This window comes from Callorhinus ursinus, unplaced genomic scaffold (genome assembly GCF_003265705.2).
Source record: "Callorhinus ursinus isolate GAN/ISIS: 27379988/994484 unplaced genomic scaffold, GSC_fseal_2.0 scaffold78, whole genome shotgun sequence".
Taxonomy (NCBI): domain Eukaryota; kingdom Metazoa; phylum Chordata; class Mammalia; order Carnivora; family Otariidae; genus Callorhinus; species Callorhinus ursinus.
Window position 1 is genome coordinate 857,163 of NW_027397140.1, and position 17,550 is coordinate 874,712.

Genomic DNA, 17,550 nt, shown 5'->3' on the forward strand with positions numbered 1-17,550 from the left:
CTTGGCTGGCTGTTCTTGCTGATCTTTTGGGGAGGGGCCTGTTGCCGTGGTTCCCAAATGTCTTTGCTGGAGGTGGAATTGCCGTGCCCTTGCCAGGTCTGGGCTAAGTAATCTGCTCGGGTTTGCTCTCGGGAGCTTTTGTTCCCTGCAGGCTTTCCATACAGATTTGGAGGACGAGAGTGAAAATGGCGGCCTCCCAATCTCTGCCTTGGAGGACCTGAGATCTTGGGATCCCACTCCTCAGTGAGCCCCCAGAGAAAAGCGGTCAGTCACTCCCATCTCTCCAGTCTCCAGCCGCACTCTGTGCTCACCCGGCCTGTGACTGAGTGTTTCTATCTCTGGCACCTGACACAGTGTGGAGTCTCCAATCCCAGCAGATTCCTGTGGTGCTCACATGTGCCGCTCCTCCTGGGGAAGGAAGGGGAGTTTCCTCGGATCTGCCGCTTGTTGGGCCCCTGCTGGAAGAGCAGTGGCCCGACTGTGCTGCAGATCATGGTTTATGGCAACCATGAGCTGAGAGCCTGTTCCTTGGCTCCATCTCTGCAGCTGGCTTCCCTGCTCCAATACCTGGGAGCTCTGCCGCACTCAGGCACCCCAGTCTTTCTGTGACCCCGAGGGTCCCGAGACCACACTGTCCCAGCGAGGGTTCCACCCCTCACTTAGCCATGGCGTGACGTCTCTCAGTGGAGCCGACTTCTAAAAGTTCCGATTTTGTGCTCCACTGCTCTGTCACTTGCCAGTAGCGGCTGACAGAGGCCCCCTCCTCCGCCGTCTATCTTCCTGAATAGCACCTCGGATTCACTTCTCTGCACGTCCTACCTTCCAGAGAGTGGTCGCTTTTCTGTTCAGAGAGTTGCTGCTATTCTTTTCTTCGATCTCCTGTTGAGTTCATAGGTGTTCAGAATGGTTTGATCCCTAACTAGCTGAATTCCTGGGACCAGGTGAAATTTAGTTCTACTCCTCCGCCATTTTGCTCCTCCCCCAACAACACTATTTTTAAGTAAGGTCACATTCTGAGGTACTGGGGATTAGGACTTCACTACATGAATTTTTTTGGGGGGGAGGACACAGTTCAACCCATAACAACCAGTTAGAGATATTCAGAATGTTTTGTCATCAACTAGTATACATAAGATTTGATAATTTAATATTTAGGTTTAATTTTCTGATGGAAAGGATTGCACCAGATTGGAGCGCTAAGGATACTGTGATCACAGTGGATAATTGTATGGGCATAGCTGTACCTCAGTGGACAGTTAGATTGTTGCCTTGTCCAGTTATGCCAGGTTCTCCCTAACCGTCCTTTTGATCAGAATGACCTGAGAACAATTTTTGTACGTTTAGGTTACCAGGCCCACCCCCAGGAATTCTGTGCTGTTAATAAGCTCTTCTGGAGAATGCTAGCTTGACATGAATTTAGGATACACAGATTTAGAAGGATATGAAACAAATCTGTATAATCAACTGCTCCACTGTTCCTGAGGAAGGAGCTGAAAAAAGCTCTGAGGGAAGTGGGAGGGGATGGCTGGGACCTGGATGATTCTGAAACCCTATGGCAATGCCAAGACAAGCTATAAATCAGCACAGAGTGAGCTGTGTGGAGTCAGGGCAATTGCTCTGGGCCACCGTGGGTCATAGGGCTCTCCAATTTTAGAATGCTTATTATAACTACAGATTCTCAAGCCCTATCCTAGAGATTTGGGTTCAGTAGGTCTGTAGTGGCATCCAGAGCATCTGTCCAAACAGGCTTGGTTATGCTGCAGTGAAAAAGTAATGCTGCTCTGTTCTTTTCCTGTCTTTGGCTTCATTCCCACTGTGTACTGGCAGTACCCTGCTTGTAATCAGTTCTCAGAGCCTTGAGCTCTTGGTCATCAAAGCAGAGAGAACCCCTTGTTCCACCCCATTATTGACTGACACAGGATGCCTCTGTTCATAGCTTGTCATCCTGATTGTCACAAGGCCCCACTGGTCACAGGGACCAGGATGAGTCAGCCTAGCAAGTGCCCAGAATGGAAAAGAAAATGACTTATTTTGTGAAAAGTACAAATAACCATCAGAATCTGCCCTCATCATCAGATATCAGCTCAAGCTGCTTCTTGCTAATATTTTGTATAGAATTTTTGTGTCTGTGTACATTAGGAATATTGCTGTAGAGTTTACTTTCTTATAATGGTTTCTTTGCTGTCCTCATAGAATAAGTACAGAAGCATACCCTCCTCTTCAATTTTTTTGAAAGAGATGGTGTAGAATTGCTAGTACTGTCCCCTTAAATTTTGCTAGGACATTTACAGGCTTGGATGTGTGTGTGTGTGTGTGTGTATGTTACAAATTCAAATTCAAAATCCTTCATAGACACAGGACTGGCTATTATGGTTATCTCTTTCTTCTTGAGTGATTCCTGGTACTTTATATCTTTTGAGGAATTTATCTATTGTATCTCAGTTGTTGAAATAATTATTCTGATGTTGTTCATAATATTCTTTTATTATCCTTTTAATGGATTTTTTGATCATGTAATCTCTCATTCCTGATATTGGTAATTTGTGTCTTTGCTTTTTTTCTGATTGGTCTGGTTACAGTTTTATTAATTTTATTGATATCAAGGAACCAGCTTCTGATTATATAGGTTTTCTCTCTATATTTTTAATCTTTTAATGATTTCTACTCTGGTATTTATTTTTCTCTGCTTACTTTGGGCTGATTTATTCTTCTTTTGCTAGTTTCTTAAAGTAGAGGTTGAGGTTATTGATTTTATATATGCCTTCTTTTCTAATACAGGTGTTCAGTGCTCTAAATTTCCTTCTAAGTATTTTAGTGACCTGCCACCAATTTTCATATGTTTTATTTAGTTTCCATTCAGTTCAAATTACCTCCTAATTTCCCCTTTGATATCTTTGATCCTTAGATATTTTACATGTGCTTATTTACCAAATAGTTGGAGACTTTGCAGTTACCTATATCAGAGAATATACTTGGTAAAACTTGAATCCTTTTAAAGTTATTAAGACTGTGTTATGGCTAGAATATCTAGCCTTATAAACCTTCCATGGGCACCAGAACAGAATATGTATTCTGCTGTGTTGGGTAGAGTTTTGTCAGTACAGTCAGTTAGGTCAAGTTGGCTGATAATGTTATTCAAGTCTTCTGTATTTGATTTTCTGTCCATTTGTTCTATTAATTATCGAGAGATGGAAATAGGAATCTCTAATTATGATTGTGGATTTGTCTATTACTCTTTGCAGTTATGTAATTTTTGCCTTATATATTTCAAAGTTCTGTTATTATAGTATGTAAGGATTTAGGGTCATTATTTTCTCTTGAAGAATTAACACCTTTATCATTATAAAATGACCTTCCCTATCCATAGTCATATTCTTGCTCTGAAGTCAATTTTGTTGTTAATGTAGCAGTTCCAGCTTTCTCTTCACTAGTGGTAGTATAGTATATCTTTTCCATCCTTTCACTATGTCTTTTTGTTTTATTTATTTTTTAAATTTAAATTCAATTAATTAACATATACTGTATTATTGGTTTCAGAGGTAGAAGTCAGTGATTCATCAGTTACATCTAACACCCAGTACTCATTACATCATGTGTCCATCACCCAGCCACCCCATCCCCACACCCACCTCCCCTGTAGCAACCCTCAGTTTGTTTCCCATGATCAAGAGTCTCTTATGGTTTCTCTCCCTCTCTGTTTCCGTCTTGTTTTTTTTTTTAAGATTTTATTTATTTGCCAGAGAGAGGGAGAGAGAGCAAGAGAGTACAGCAGGGAGAGTGGTAGGCAGAGGGAGAGGGAGAAGCAGACTCCCTGCTGAGCAGGGAACCCGATAGGGGACTTGATCCTAGGACTCTGGGATCATGACCCGAGCCAAAGGCAGATGCTTAACCAATTGAGCAACCCAGTGTCCCCATCATGTTTTATTTTTTCCTCTCTTCCTCTATGATCCTCTGTTTTGTTTCTTAAATTCCACATATCAGTGAGATCATATAATTGTCTTTCTCTGATAGACTTATTTTGCTTAGCATAATACCCTCTAGTTCCATCCACATCATTGCAAATGGCAAGATTTCTTTTTTGATGGCTGCGTATACCACATCTTCTTTATCCATTCATCTACTGATGGACATCTAGGCTTTTTCCATAGTTCGGCTATTGTGGAGGTTGCTGCTATAAACATTGGGGTGCACATGCCCCTTCGGATCACTACATCTGTATCTTTGGGGTAAATACACAGTAGTGCAATCCCTGGGTCATAGGGTAGCTCTGTTTTAACTTTTTGAGGACCCTCCATACTGTTTTCCAGAGTGGCTGCACCAGCTTCCATTCCCACCAACAGTGTAAAAGTGCTTCCCTTTCTCCACATCCTCACCAACATCTGTTGTTTCCTGAGTTGTTAATTTTAGCCATTCTGACTGGTGTGAGGTGGTATCTCATTGAGGTTTTGATTTGTATTTCCCTGATGCCCAGTGATGTGGAGTATTTTTTCATGGGTCTGTTGGCCATTTGTATGTCTTCTTTGGAGAAACATCTGTTCACGTTTTCTGCCTATTTCTTTTTTTCCTGGTGATGATTTTTATTTTTTTTAATTTTTAAAAATTTTTTATTGTTATGTTAATCACCACACATTACATCATTAATTTTTGATATAGTGTTCCATGATTCCTTGTTTGTGCATAACACCCAGTGCTCCACGCACAACGTGCCCTCTTTAATGCCCATCACCAGGCTAACCCATCCCCCCACACCACTCCCCTCTAGAACCCTCAGTTTGTTTTTCAGAGTCCATCGTCCCTCATGGTTCGTCTCCCCCTCCGATTTACCCCCCTTCATTCTTCCCCACCTGCTATCTTCTTTTTCTTTTATTTCTTAACATATATTGCATTATTTGTTTCAGAGGTACAGATCTGTGATTCAACAGTCTTGCACAATTCACAGCGCTCACCATAGCACATACCCTCCCCAATGTCTATCACCCAGCCACCCCATCCCTCCCACCCCACCCCTACTTCAGCAACCCTCAGTTTGTTTCCTGAGATTAAGAATTCCTCATATCAGTGAGGTCATATGATACTTGTCTTTCTCTGATTGACTTATTTCACTCAGCATAACACCCTCCAGTTCCATCCACGTCGTTGCAAATGGCAAGATTTCATTCCTTTTGATGGCTGCATAATATTCCATTGTGTATATATACCACTTCTTCTTTATCCATTCATCTGTCGATGGACATCTTGGCTCTTTCCACAGTTTGGCTATTGTGGACATTGCTGCTATAAGCATTGGGGTGCACGTACCCCTTCAGATCCCTACATTTGTATATATGGGGTAAATACCCAGTAGTGCAATTGCTGGATCGTATGGTACCTCTATTTTCAACTTTTAGAGGAACCTCCATTATGTTTTCCAGAGTGGTTGCACCAGCTTGCATTCCCACCAACAGTGTAGGAGGGTTCCCCTTTCTCGGCATCCCTGCAAACATCTGTCATTTCCTGACTTGTTAATTTTAGCCATTCTCACGGGTGTGAGGTGGTATCTCATTGAGGTTTTGATTTGGATTTCCCTGATGCTGAGCGATGTTGAGCACCTTTTTCATGTGTTGGCCATTTGGATGTCTTCTTTGGAAAAATATCTGTTCATGTCTTCTGCCCATTTCTTGATTGGATTATTTGTTCTTTGGGTGTTGAGTTTGATAAGTTCTTTATAGATTTTGGATACTAGCCCTTTATCTGATATGTCATTTGCAAATATTTTCTCCCATTCTGTCGGTTGTCTTTTGGTTTTGTGGACTGTTTCTTTTGCTGTGCAAAAGCTTTTTATCTTGATGAACTCCCAAGAGTTCATTTTTGCCCTAGCTTCCCTTGCCTTTGGCGATGTTTCAAGGAAGAAGTTGCTGTGGCTGAGGTCGAAGAGGTTGTTGCCTGTGTTCTCCTTTAGGATTTTGATAGACTCCTGTCTCACATTTAGGTCTTACAACCATTTAGAGTCTATTTTTGTGTGTGGTGTAAGGAAATGGTCCAGGTTCATTTTTCTGCATGTGGCTGTCCAATTTTCCCAACACCATTTGTTGAAGAGACTGTCTTTTTTCCATTGGACATTCTTTCCTGCTTTGTCAAAGATGAGTTGACCATAGAGTTGAGGGTCCATTTCTGGGCTCTCGATTCTGTTCTATTGATCTATGTGTCTGTTTTTGTGCCAGTACCATACTGTCTTGATGATGATAGCTTTGTAATAGAATTGGAAGTCTGGAATTGTGATTCCGCCAGCTTTGCCTCTCTTTTTCAATATTCCTCTGGCTATTTAGGGTCTCTTCTGGTTCCGTACAAATTTTAGGATGATTTGTTCCATTTCTTTGAAAAAAGTGGATCGTATTTTGATGGGGATGGCATTGAATGTGTAGTTTGCTCTAGGTAGCATTGACATCTTCACAATGTTTGTTTTTCCAATCCATGAGCATGGAACGTTTTTCCATTTCTTTGTGTCTTCTTCAATTTCTTTCATGAGTATTTTATAGTTTTCTGAGTACAGATTCTTTGCCTCTTTGGTTAGATTTATTCCTAGGTATCTTATGGTTTTGGGTTTAATTGTTAATGGGATCGACTCCTTAATATCTGTCTTTTCTGTCTTGTTGTTGGTGTATAGGAATGCCACTGATTTCTGCACATTGATTTTATATCCTGCCACTTTACTGAATTCCTGTATGAGTACTAGCAGTTTTGGGGTGGAGTCTTTGGGTTTTCCACATACAGTATCATATCGTCTGCAAAGAGTGAGAGTTTGACTTCCTCTTTGCTGATTTGGATGCCTTTGATTTCTTTTTGTTGTCTGATTGCTGTGGCTAGGACTTCTAATACTATGTTGAATAGCAGTGCTGATAGTGGACATCCCTGCCACGTTCCTGACCTTAGGGGGAAAGCTCTCAGCTTTTCCCCATTGAGAATGATATTCGCTGTAGGTTTTTCATAGATGGCTTTTATGATATTGAGGTAGGTACCCTCTATCCCTATACTCTGAAGAGTTTTGATCAAGAAAGGATGCTGTACTTTGTCAAATGCTTTTTCTGTATCTTTTGAGAGGATCATATGATTCTTGTTCTTTCTTTTGTTAATGTTTTGTATCACGTTGATTCGATTTGCGGATGTTGAACAAACCTTGCAGCCCAGGGATAAATCCCACTTGGTCATGGTGAATAATCCTTTTAATGTACTGTTGGATCCTATTGGCTAGTATTTTGGTGAGAATTTTTGCATCCATGTTCATCAAGGATATTGGTCTGTAATTCTCCTTTTTGATGGAGTCTTTGTCTGGCTTTGAGATCAAGGTAATGGTGGCCTCATAAAATGAGTTTGGAAGTTTTCCTTCCATTTCTATTTTTTGGAACAGTTTCAGGAGAATAGGTATTAATTCTTCTTTAAATTATTGGTACAATTCACCTGGGAAGCCATCTGGCCCTGGGCTTTTGTTTGTTGGGAGATTTTTGATGACTGCTTCAATTTCATTAGTGGTTATAGGTCTGTTCAGGTTTTCTATTTCTTCCTGGTTCAATTTTGGTAGTTGATACATCTCTAGGAATGCATCCATTTCTTCCAGGTTATCTAATTTGCTGGCATAGAGTTGCTCATAATATGTTCTTATAATTGTTTGTATTTCTTTGGTGTTGGTTGTGATCTCTCCTCTTTCATTCATGATTTTGTTGATTTGGGTCATTTCCCTTTTCTTTTTGATAAGTCTGGCCAGGGGTTTATCAATCTTGTTAATTCCTTCAAAGAACCAGCTCCTAGTTTTGTTTATCTGTTCTACTGTTCTTTTGATTTCTATTTCATTGATTTCTGCTCTGATCTTTATTATTTCTCCTCTCCTGCTGCGTTTAAGCTTTATTTGCTGTTCTTTCTCCAGCTCCTTTAGGTGTAGGGTTAGGTTGTGTATTTGAGACCTTTCTTGTTTCTTGAGAAAGGCTTGTATTGCTATATACTTTCCTCTTAGGACTGCCTTTGCTGTATCCCAAAGGTTTTGAACCGTTGTGTTTTCATTTTCATTGGTTTCCATGAATTTTTTAAATTCTTCTTTAGTTTCTTGGTTGACCCATTCATTTTTTAGTACGATGCTCTTTAGCCTCCATGTATTTGAGTTCTTTCCGACTTTCCTCTTGTGATTTAGTTCTAGTTTCAAAGCATTGCGGTTGAAAATATGCAGGGAATAATCCCAATCTTTTGGTATTGGTTGAGACCTGATTTGTGACCTAGGATGTGATCTATTTTGCAGAATGTTCCATGGGCACTATAAAAGAATGTGTATTCTGTTGCTTTGGGATGGAATGTTCTGAATATATCTGTAAAGTCCATTTGGTCCAGTGTGTCATTTAAAGTCTTTATTTCCTTGTTGATCTTTTGCTTAGATGATCTGTCCATTTCAGTTGGGGGGTGTTAAAGTCCTCCACTATTATTGTATTGTTGTCGATGTGTTTCTTTGCTTTTGTTATTAGTTGCCTTATATAATTGGCTGCTCCCATGTTAGGGGCATAGATATTTACAATTATTAGTTCTTCTTGCTGGATAGACCCTCTAAGTAGTATATAGTGTCCTTCCTCATCTCTTATTACAGTCTTTGTTTTAAAATCTAATTTGTCTGATATAAGGATTGCCACCCCAGCTTTCTTTTGGTGTCCATTAGCATGGTAAATGGTTTTCCACCCCTTCACTTTCAATATGGCGCTTTCTCTGGGTCTGAAGTGAATCTCTTGCAGACAGCATATTGATGGGTCTTGTTTTTTAATCCAATCTGAGAGCCTGTGTCTTTTGATTGGGGCATGTAGCCCATTTACATTCAGGGTAACTATTGAAAGATATGGATTTAGTGCCATTGTATTGCCTGTAAGGTGACTGTGACTGTATATTGTTTGTGTTCCTTTCTGGTCTATGGTGCTTTTAGGCTCTCTCTTTGCTTAGAGGACCCCTTTCAATATTTCTTGTAGGGCTGGTTTCGTGTTTGCAAATTCTTTAGTTTTTGTTTGTCCTGGAAGCTTTTTACCTCTCCTTCTATTTTCAATGACAGCCTAGCTGTATATAGTATTCTTGGCTGCATATTTTTCTCGTTTGGTGCTCTGAAGATATCATGCCAGACCTTTCTGGCCTGCCGGGTCTCTGTGGATTAGTTTGTTGCCAATCTAATGTTTCTACCATTATAGGTTACATATCTCTTCTCCTGAGCTGCTTTCAGGATTTTCTCTTTGTCTCTGATACTCACAAGTTTTACTATTAGATGTCGGGGTGTTGACCTATTTTTATTGATTTTGAGAGGGGTTCTCTGTGCCTCCTGGATTTTCATGCCTGTTTCCTTCCCCACATTAGGGAAGTTCTCTGCTATAATTTGCTCCAATATACCTTCTGCCCCTCTCTCTCCTTCTTCTTCCTCTGGAATCCCAATTATTCTAATGTTGTTTTATCTTATCGTATTGCTTATTTCTTGAATTCTGCCCTCGTGATCCAGTAGTTGTTTATCTCTGCTTTTCTCAGCTTCTTTCTTTTCCATTATTTGGTCTTCTATATCGCTGATTCTCTCTTCTGCCTCATTTATCCTAGCATTTAGTGCCCCCATTTTTGATTGCGCCTCATTAATAGCCTTTTTGATTTCGACTTGGTTAGATTTTAGTTCTTTTATATCTGCAGAAAGGGTTTCTCTAATAACTTCCATTCTTTTTTCAAGCCCAGCTAGTATGTTTAAAGTCATGATTCTGAACTCTATGTCTGACATCGTACTAATGTCCGTATTGAGTAGGTCTCTGGCCGAGGGTACTACCTCTTTTTCTTTTTGTTGAGGTGATTTCTTTCGTCTTGTCATTTTGTCCAGAGGAGAATAGATGAATGAGAGAACAAAATGCTAACAGGTTAACAACATCCCCAGAAAATATACTCTAAACAAATCAGAAAAGACCTGAAACCAGGGGAAAGGAAAGGGAAAGAAAGAAAAAAGAAAGAGGAAAAAAAAAAAAAGAAAAGAAAAAGATAAAAACAAACAAAAACAGAACAAAAGAAAACAAAACAAACCAGAATATGATCAAATATGATCAGCCTGGTGCCTAGATCTGTGCCACACACTAGATTTTGGGTACATTTTGGTCTGTTAGAAGAGAGTGCCTCCTAAAGTTTTAAAGAAAGAAAGACTTATATATGTACAAAATAAGGATTCATACATTGAAGGGATGGAATATGACTGTAAAAATGAAAATTATAAAAATTTTTAAAAAAGGAATTCATCAGAAGGTGTTTGAAAAATAAAGAAGATGATTAAAAAAATGGAAGGAAAGAAAGAAAAAAAGGGGAGAGAATGTGATCAGGCAGGAGACTGGAAAAAGCCATACACTGGAGATTTAGGGTATATTTTGATCTGTTAGAAGAAACTGTATCTCAAAATTTTAAAGAGAGAACAACTTATATATATATGCCAAAAATAAAGGTAACTACTATGAAGGGATAGAATATGAGTCTAAAAATGGAAAATAAATTTTTTTTAAAAAAAGTGATTGATAAGATGTTGGTTGGAAAAGGGAAAAAGAAAATTTAAAAGAAAAATAGTTAAAAAAATTAACTTTGAAAGTCTAATGAATCATGGCAAAAAATCCATGAATTCTGTGTGCAGTATTCCCCTAGCGCTGGAGTTCTCCCATTCTCATTGCTCGGTAAACTTGGTCTTGGCTGGCTGTTCATGCTGATCTTCTGGGGGAGGGGCCTGCTGCCATGGTTCCCAAATGTCTTTGCCAGAGGCAGAATTGGCACCCCCCCGCCCTTGCCAGTCCGGGCTAAGTAATCTCCTTGGGTTTGCTCTCGGGAGCTTTTGTTCCCTGCAAGCTTTCCGTACAGCATTGGAGGACGAGATTGAAAATGGCGGCCTCCCAATCTCCACCTGGGAGGAGCCGAGAACTCGGGCCCCCGCTCTTCAGTGCGCCCCCAGAGAAAGGCAGTCAGTCACTCCCGTCTCCCTGGTCTCTGGCCGCACTCCGTGCTCATCCAGCCTGTGACTGAGCATTTCTGTCTCTGGCACCCGACCCCGTGTGGAGTCTCCAAACTCAGAAGATCCCTGCAGTGCACTCCCGCGCCACTCTTCCCAGGGTAGGAGGGGAGTCTCCCCTGATCTGCCGCTTGTTGGGTCCCTGCTGGAGGAGCCGTGGCCTGACCTTGTCGCCGATCACAGTTTATGGCAACCTTGAGCTGAGAGCTTGCTCCTCAGCTCTGTCTCTGCAGCCGGCTTCCCCGCTCTGACACCTGGGAGCTCTGCTGCACTCAGGCACCCCCAGTCTTTCTGTGACCCCAAGGGTTCTGAGACCACACTGTCCCACGGGGGTGCCACCCCCCGCTTAGCCACTGAAACGATGTCCTTCTCTGGAGCCAACTTCTCAAAGTTCCGATTTTGTGCTTCGCGGCTCTATCACTTGCCAGAAGCGGCCGACGGAGGCCCCCTCCCCCGCTGTGTAACCTCCCAAATATTGCCTTGGATTCACTTCTCCGCATGTCCTACCTTCCAGAAAGTGGTCGCTTTTCTGTTCAGAGAGTTGTTGCTATTCTTTTCTTCCATCTCCTGTTGGTTTCGTAGGTGTTCAGAATGGTTTGATCCTTATCCAGCTGAATTCCTGAGACCAGACGAAATCCAGGTCTCCTACTCCTCCGCCATCTTGCTCTGCCCCCCTCTGCCTATTTCTTGATTGGATTATTTGTTCTTTGGGTGTTGAGTTTGATAAGTTCTTTATAGATTTTGGATATCACTGTGTCTTTATATTGAAAGTGCATTTCTTGCAAAGAGCTAACATTTGGGTCTTGCTTTTTTATCCATTCTGGTAATCTCTATCCTTTAACTGGTGTGTTTAGATTATTTATATTTAACATGATTAATGATATTTTTAAATTTAAGTGGTCATCATGTTGTTTTTTATTTGTGCTTTCTCTTCTTTATTCCCTTTGCCCTCATTTTATGCCTTCTTTTGAATGTATTGAGTATTTAAAAAATTCCATTTTACCTCTTTTTTTTTTTTTTGCTGTTACATTTTTGGCTATGGTTGTGTCTTGTGAGTTTAGTGATAGTTTTACCACTAACTTCAAGTGATATTGTACTGTAACACAAATTGTAAGCATCTTATAATAGTAGAATTCCATTTTTCAATTCCTGGCCTGGGAATCTTCCCCTGAGATTCATCACTTGGAGCTGGATGACCCTCCTCTAGGCTTTCTGGCATCCACGAACTCCTGTGAGAGAGCATATCCCACATGGTAATGTCTTTCCCTGTTTGTACCATGTATACAGTAACCCTAACTAATGCTATAGGAGGTTGGTTGAGAAACTCAGGGAGATAGGGGCTGTAGGTAATCGGCGAAGTGGAGATGAGACATCTGATGACATCTCCTGGTCAGAGGCCAGTGTGGCAAAGGTAAGAGCTGATACAGTAGGATCAGTGCTCACAGTGCTGCTTGCCATTTGAGGATATTGTCTTCCCTGAGGATCTTAGGCTTTATTCTGCAAGACATGGGGAACCAATGGTTATTTGAAAGAAGGAACCTATCTGTCTGTCTGTCTGTCTATCTGTCTACCTACACTTATCTATCTTTCTAGATAGATCAGCCTAGATAGATTTATCCCATTCTAGAAGATAGGTAAGTAGGAACATAGATAGGTTTCTTCTCTGTATATCTACCTATATAATTGTATCTATCTATGACTAACCATGGGTGGGTTGGTAGGGAATGACTCCAGTTAGAGGTTACTGAGGAGCAATCAGAATCAGCAAGTATGAGGAGATGAAGCCTGGAGAAGCTGGTGACCTGGGGTAGGAAAAAGTAGACCCTGTAAGAACCATACCACTATATCCTGAACTCTTTTTGTGACCCAGTACTGTCCTGGCTCATGTTTACTTATGATATAGCTTATATCTCTTTCTAGCTTGTTAGAGGCCCATCCTGTAACTTAACTAATTTTTCTCCTTTAGCATCTAGCATGGTATCTGACACCTATTACATGCCTAGTAATGTTAACACAGAAGTAGTGGAGAGTGGCACTGAGAAGACTAAAATGACCTTTCAGGCTCATGAACCTGGAAGATTAATGATGGCATATAAAGAAGAAGAAAGTGAGGGGAGAGAGTTTTGTTGGGGGAAGATGGAGTGTTTATCTTTGAATCTGGCAGCACAAGATGCAGAGGGCAATATCAAGTAACCCATTGAAACCATGGTCTTAGAGCTTAGCAGAGGATTCAGGGTGGGGAAATGGCAGAGGTGTGGAGGAGGTCTGGGAACAAACTGAGGAGCACATTCAATTGGGTAAACTGAGTTCTGGGTGCAGGCAGTGAACTTCCTTTCCCTGGGCAAAATCTCTCTCTCAACTAAATTCCCTGCTAATTGATGATATATTTCATTCCAAAATTAGGAGAACAGGAGTGTACAACCTGAGCATTAATGCCCGGGTTTAGCTGGGGAGAATAGCTCCACCTGTTTGATTTGATGGGTTAGAAGGCAGCTAGGCTCTGGGTATGTACAAGGGGGCTGAAGCTGTCTCTGGAGAGGACACCTGTAGAAAGGAGCCAGGGGTACATGAAAAGGCAGTTTTATAGATGCAACAGTGACTCCCAGGCTCTGCTTCTCCACACACAGATGGAGAGAGGACTCCCAGCCTGCACCCAATGGGCTAGCCCCAGAGACTAACCATGTTCTTGTTTAGCTCTTTAAAGTTGATCAACCACTTAAAAAAGTGACCATCACCAGCATGCCTTGAAAGACTAGCTGGAAAGTCTCTGTACTTTGTGGATGGGCTTTGAATGATGTCTTCTCTGTAATGTGGTTCAGAGCATTGGATGAAACACTGGCGCTGTGGACCTTCACTAAGGCAGCATGGCCTCATCTCCCCTTTCCTATCCTTGTGTGGCGTTTTTGTGCTTGGTGTTTCAGGAAGCTGGTTTATTCAGTGTTCTCCTCCTCTTGCTCCTCCTTTTAATGCTATCATAACCTCATAGGTTGTTTAATGAGGCGTGAGGCTCTCTGAAAAGAAATTATAAATTTGTTTCTCTGAAGAGATTTTTGAATTATGCCCAAGTATTTATGTATTTATTTTTTTTATTTTGGCAAGCTACAAACTATCAATATGTACTGAATGAAAGCATATTACACATCCTAGTTCTAAAGGATTTTCCTCTTTGTAAGGCTGAGCCTTTGGAGAAAACCATGTGTTAACTGAAATGGTGTTAGTGCCCCTGTCCTCAACTAATTCTCTTTTCTGAGTCTTGACACACTTTATTTGCTATCTGTGTCTATGCCTAGTTTATACTTGTTTTTTCAACATTTGCAGTAGGTTTGTCACCTAGTAGGTGATCAACACTTGTGTACTGAGTCGAGGGAGCTTAAAAGATAATATTTTCCTAGTCATCAAACCCACAAGTACAGGCTGTTTCACAGTATTTGGATAATCGCCCTGCCTTGCCTCTGCTCTGAGCTAGTTGTCAAGTGCTTTAGTCCTGCTTGAAAGGGTTCTGTCTTTTAATTTCATCTGGAATTCTTGTGATATGTGGTATAGTACGTTGCACATAAGAGGTGATTCATGAAAATACATGCTTCCTTATATATTTTTGGTGGATATTTTGAGAAATTTATGTAGTATCTTTATCTGTAAAATAGAGGTTAAATGTAAATTTTCATGAAAGATTTTGAAGGAGCCAATGAATTGACAATTCATTTCTCTCTATTCTTCTATACCAGAAGATGTCTGAATTCACTGATGGGTGAAATTTGCCTCATTCTATTAATTAGAGCATTTCATAAGGTTGTCTACATCTTTCTCACCTGTGTTCTTTCATAGACGCAAGCTCAGCTTGGAAGCCTTGCCAGGGGGAGACATTCCCTACCTCTCCCTCTTACCAGATGCCCTCCTGCTGAGAACTACACTTGTATTTCCAATGTTTACTAGGTCTATTTAATGATTAGGCAATGTCTGGATTTTTGCCAAGAGACCCAAACGTATGGCTGTAAGAAGTAATTTCCTGGGAGGGGAAAAGTTTCTTGGGGGCTAGCACTGATAGGTATATTCAAGAATTTATTCCTAACCCAAATTACATTACTTCACATCCATGGTAATTTTTTAACGTGGGCATGATGACATGATGCCAAGAAGCCACTGCTTTGATTTGGCTCTTGGTTATCTGTGCATTACCATGTATGTGTTTCCTGGTCTTGGAAAGTGGTGAGGGGAGTGGAATGCCTGCTGGTGTCTGAGGTTGTGGGAGACTCAGGGCTCAGCTTTCCTTTCCTGCAGAACTGAAGCATGAGATCCATGTCTGGCGCCTGACTGCACAGCGCATCAGCCCGGCCAGCCGAGAGGAGACAGCAGTTCGGGGCCTGCTCCTGGGGAAGGTGCGGGCACTGGAGCATCTGCTGGCCCGAAGGCTGCACACCTTCCACAGGTACCAAGCCAGGGCCCTGCTCAGGCAACTCTTGGTTTTCATCTTTATAAGTTGTGCTCAGTGGTTGGATTGTATCAACAACCTATTTACTACCACCCCCATGGTGTCCAAATGTCATAGAGTGTACCATTCAAGTAAGTTAAAATGATGGGTCCTCAGAATACTTCATGGTACTCTAAAGTTGTAACTCTATCTTCATGCCAGTGAGCAGGTTTTGGGTACCATACACTGTGTAGTAAGTCTCTTGTGGAACATTATTTTATCTAACCCCTACTTGGATCTTTGGAATGTGTGCTGGTACTAGCCCCAATTTAAGGAAGAAAAAACAGGTTCAGAGAATTTGACCAATTTGTCCAGGATTCTACAGCGAGGAAAGAATTACACCAGCAATTGAATCCACACTCAACCACTTCCTGTCACACTTCCACACATAACATGTTGCATAGCAAAAATCAAAAACAATATAAAAAATTAATCTAACAAAATACCCTCCCAGTAGTTGATTTCCAGGGACCTCAAAAAATACCTAAGTCCTTCTCAATTCATTTCCTGTCATTTGCTTCTAATCAAAGCTAAGATGTAAAAGGTAACTGGAGTGGTGAGTATTTCCTCCCAACTCTGATGAGGTGCTGAGTTCTAACCTGTCTTCACTTTGGGAGTGCTGATGGGAAAAGCAGGAGCATGCCCACCCCTTAGGGACATTGAAGCATTACTGCCATGAGCTGGGAACTAGGTGGAGATGAGAAATCTGTCAAGACAAGGGAAATGTGAGTCCTTGTGAATGTAGTGTAAATGATCTTGCATGTTGTAGTTTGCTGAAACCAGCCCTGTGTTCCCCGGCTGAAGACCAGCACCGAAGCTTGAGGGTAATCCAGCGTGGCTGTCTTGCAGCCTGTTCAATTAGTGGGGGAGGGGCGGGGGGGAAGGCCACAGGTGAGCCTGTGGGGACTCACTCTCTCCAGACAGGCAGCCCAGGGCGAAGCACTGTCTCAGCCCCATCCCAGCCCAGGACCCATCTCCACCAGGTGGTGCTGGGGAAACAGGTCCTGCAGCTCCAGGAGGGCCCAGAATTGCAGACTGGGTCCCAGCTTTGACAACAGGCATACATCTTAAAAGGAGAAACTTTGTAAATTAAAGATGCAGGAGTAAATTTCCCTAAATGTATTTAATCCATTGACACTGTGGGGTGTTAAAGATATACTCAGTGTGTCTCAGGGTTACACATGTGAAGAACCACATGGACCCAGAAGTTCACCAAGTTTCTGTCGGCTCATCCTGTGTTGATCACAGATAGCAAAACTGAGGCCTGGAGAGGGCAGTGGCTTTGCAAGGCCACACAGTCACTGAGGAGCAGATTAGAATGAGGGTGGTCTAAGGCAAGTGCTGGCTCTGCAGGTCTTGTTTTTACATAGCCTTTAAAAAAATTGTCCTCAGGATTTGCCTAGGTCTGCTGTGATTTCCTTTAGGGTATGTTCTGGCTGCGTGATAGCCTCCTCTGATAACTTACGAGACACGAGTGCTCATTAAAACTAAATTCTCCACTGTTCTGATTTGATAAAAGTCACCACTAAAGCAAGCCATTAGTTAGTTTAGTTGTAAATATAACATAACCTCATTGTGGAAAAAGTATAGAAAAGTAGACAGTGAAAAGAGGTAAACAAATTTATGCCGTCATTCCCCTTGTTCAAGTTTTGGTCAGTGTTCTTCTGATGTTCCCTATGCTCACACTCACACGTATACATGCTTGCACACACCTCATTAACATTCCATTTATTTCCTATTGTTATGGAACCTGGACTGGACCACCCGACAGAAGAACCCAGTGGCACCCCAAGAACTTGGAGGATAAGAGGTTTATTTAATGCTGGGGGAATGCCGGTGGGCTCAGGGGAGAGTGGTCTCCAAAGGTCTGAGCCCTGAGCGCAAACAAAGGGGGTAATTTATGCAGTTCTACTTCTGCATCCTGGGCACTCTTGGCCCGTGGGAAGCAGAGCAGAGAGAAGAACCCTGAAGAGCCCCGGGGCAGGGGCTGAGACTCCCTTGTTGGTTCGGTCAGCCATCTTAGGACACAGATGTTTCCTTATCACTATGTACTTTTCTTTGGAAATATAGATGGAGC

The 17,550-nt window shown here is 41.7% G+C and overlaps 1 protein-coding gene across 1 annotated transcript in view; it reads left to right on the forward strand.

Annotated features, from left to right (window-relative positions):
* The window catches only part of OCA2 (OCA2 melanosomal transmembrane protein), a 480,811-nt gene that overhangs the window by 153,169 nt on the left and 310,092 nt on the right, over positions 1-17,550 (forward strand). The window contains exon 16 of the mRNA XM_073887392.1: positions 15,284-15,431. Coding sequence (XP_073743493.1) covers positions 15,284-15,431 — 148 coding nt within the window. The remainder of the gene's footprint in view (positions 1-15,283; positions 15,432-17,550) is intronic.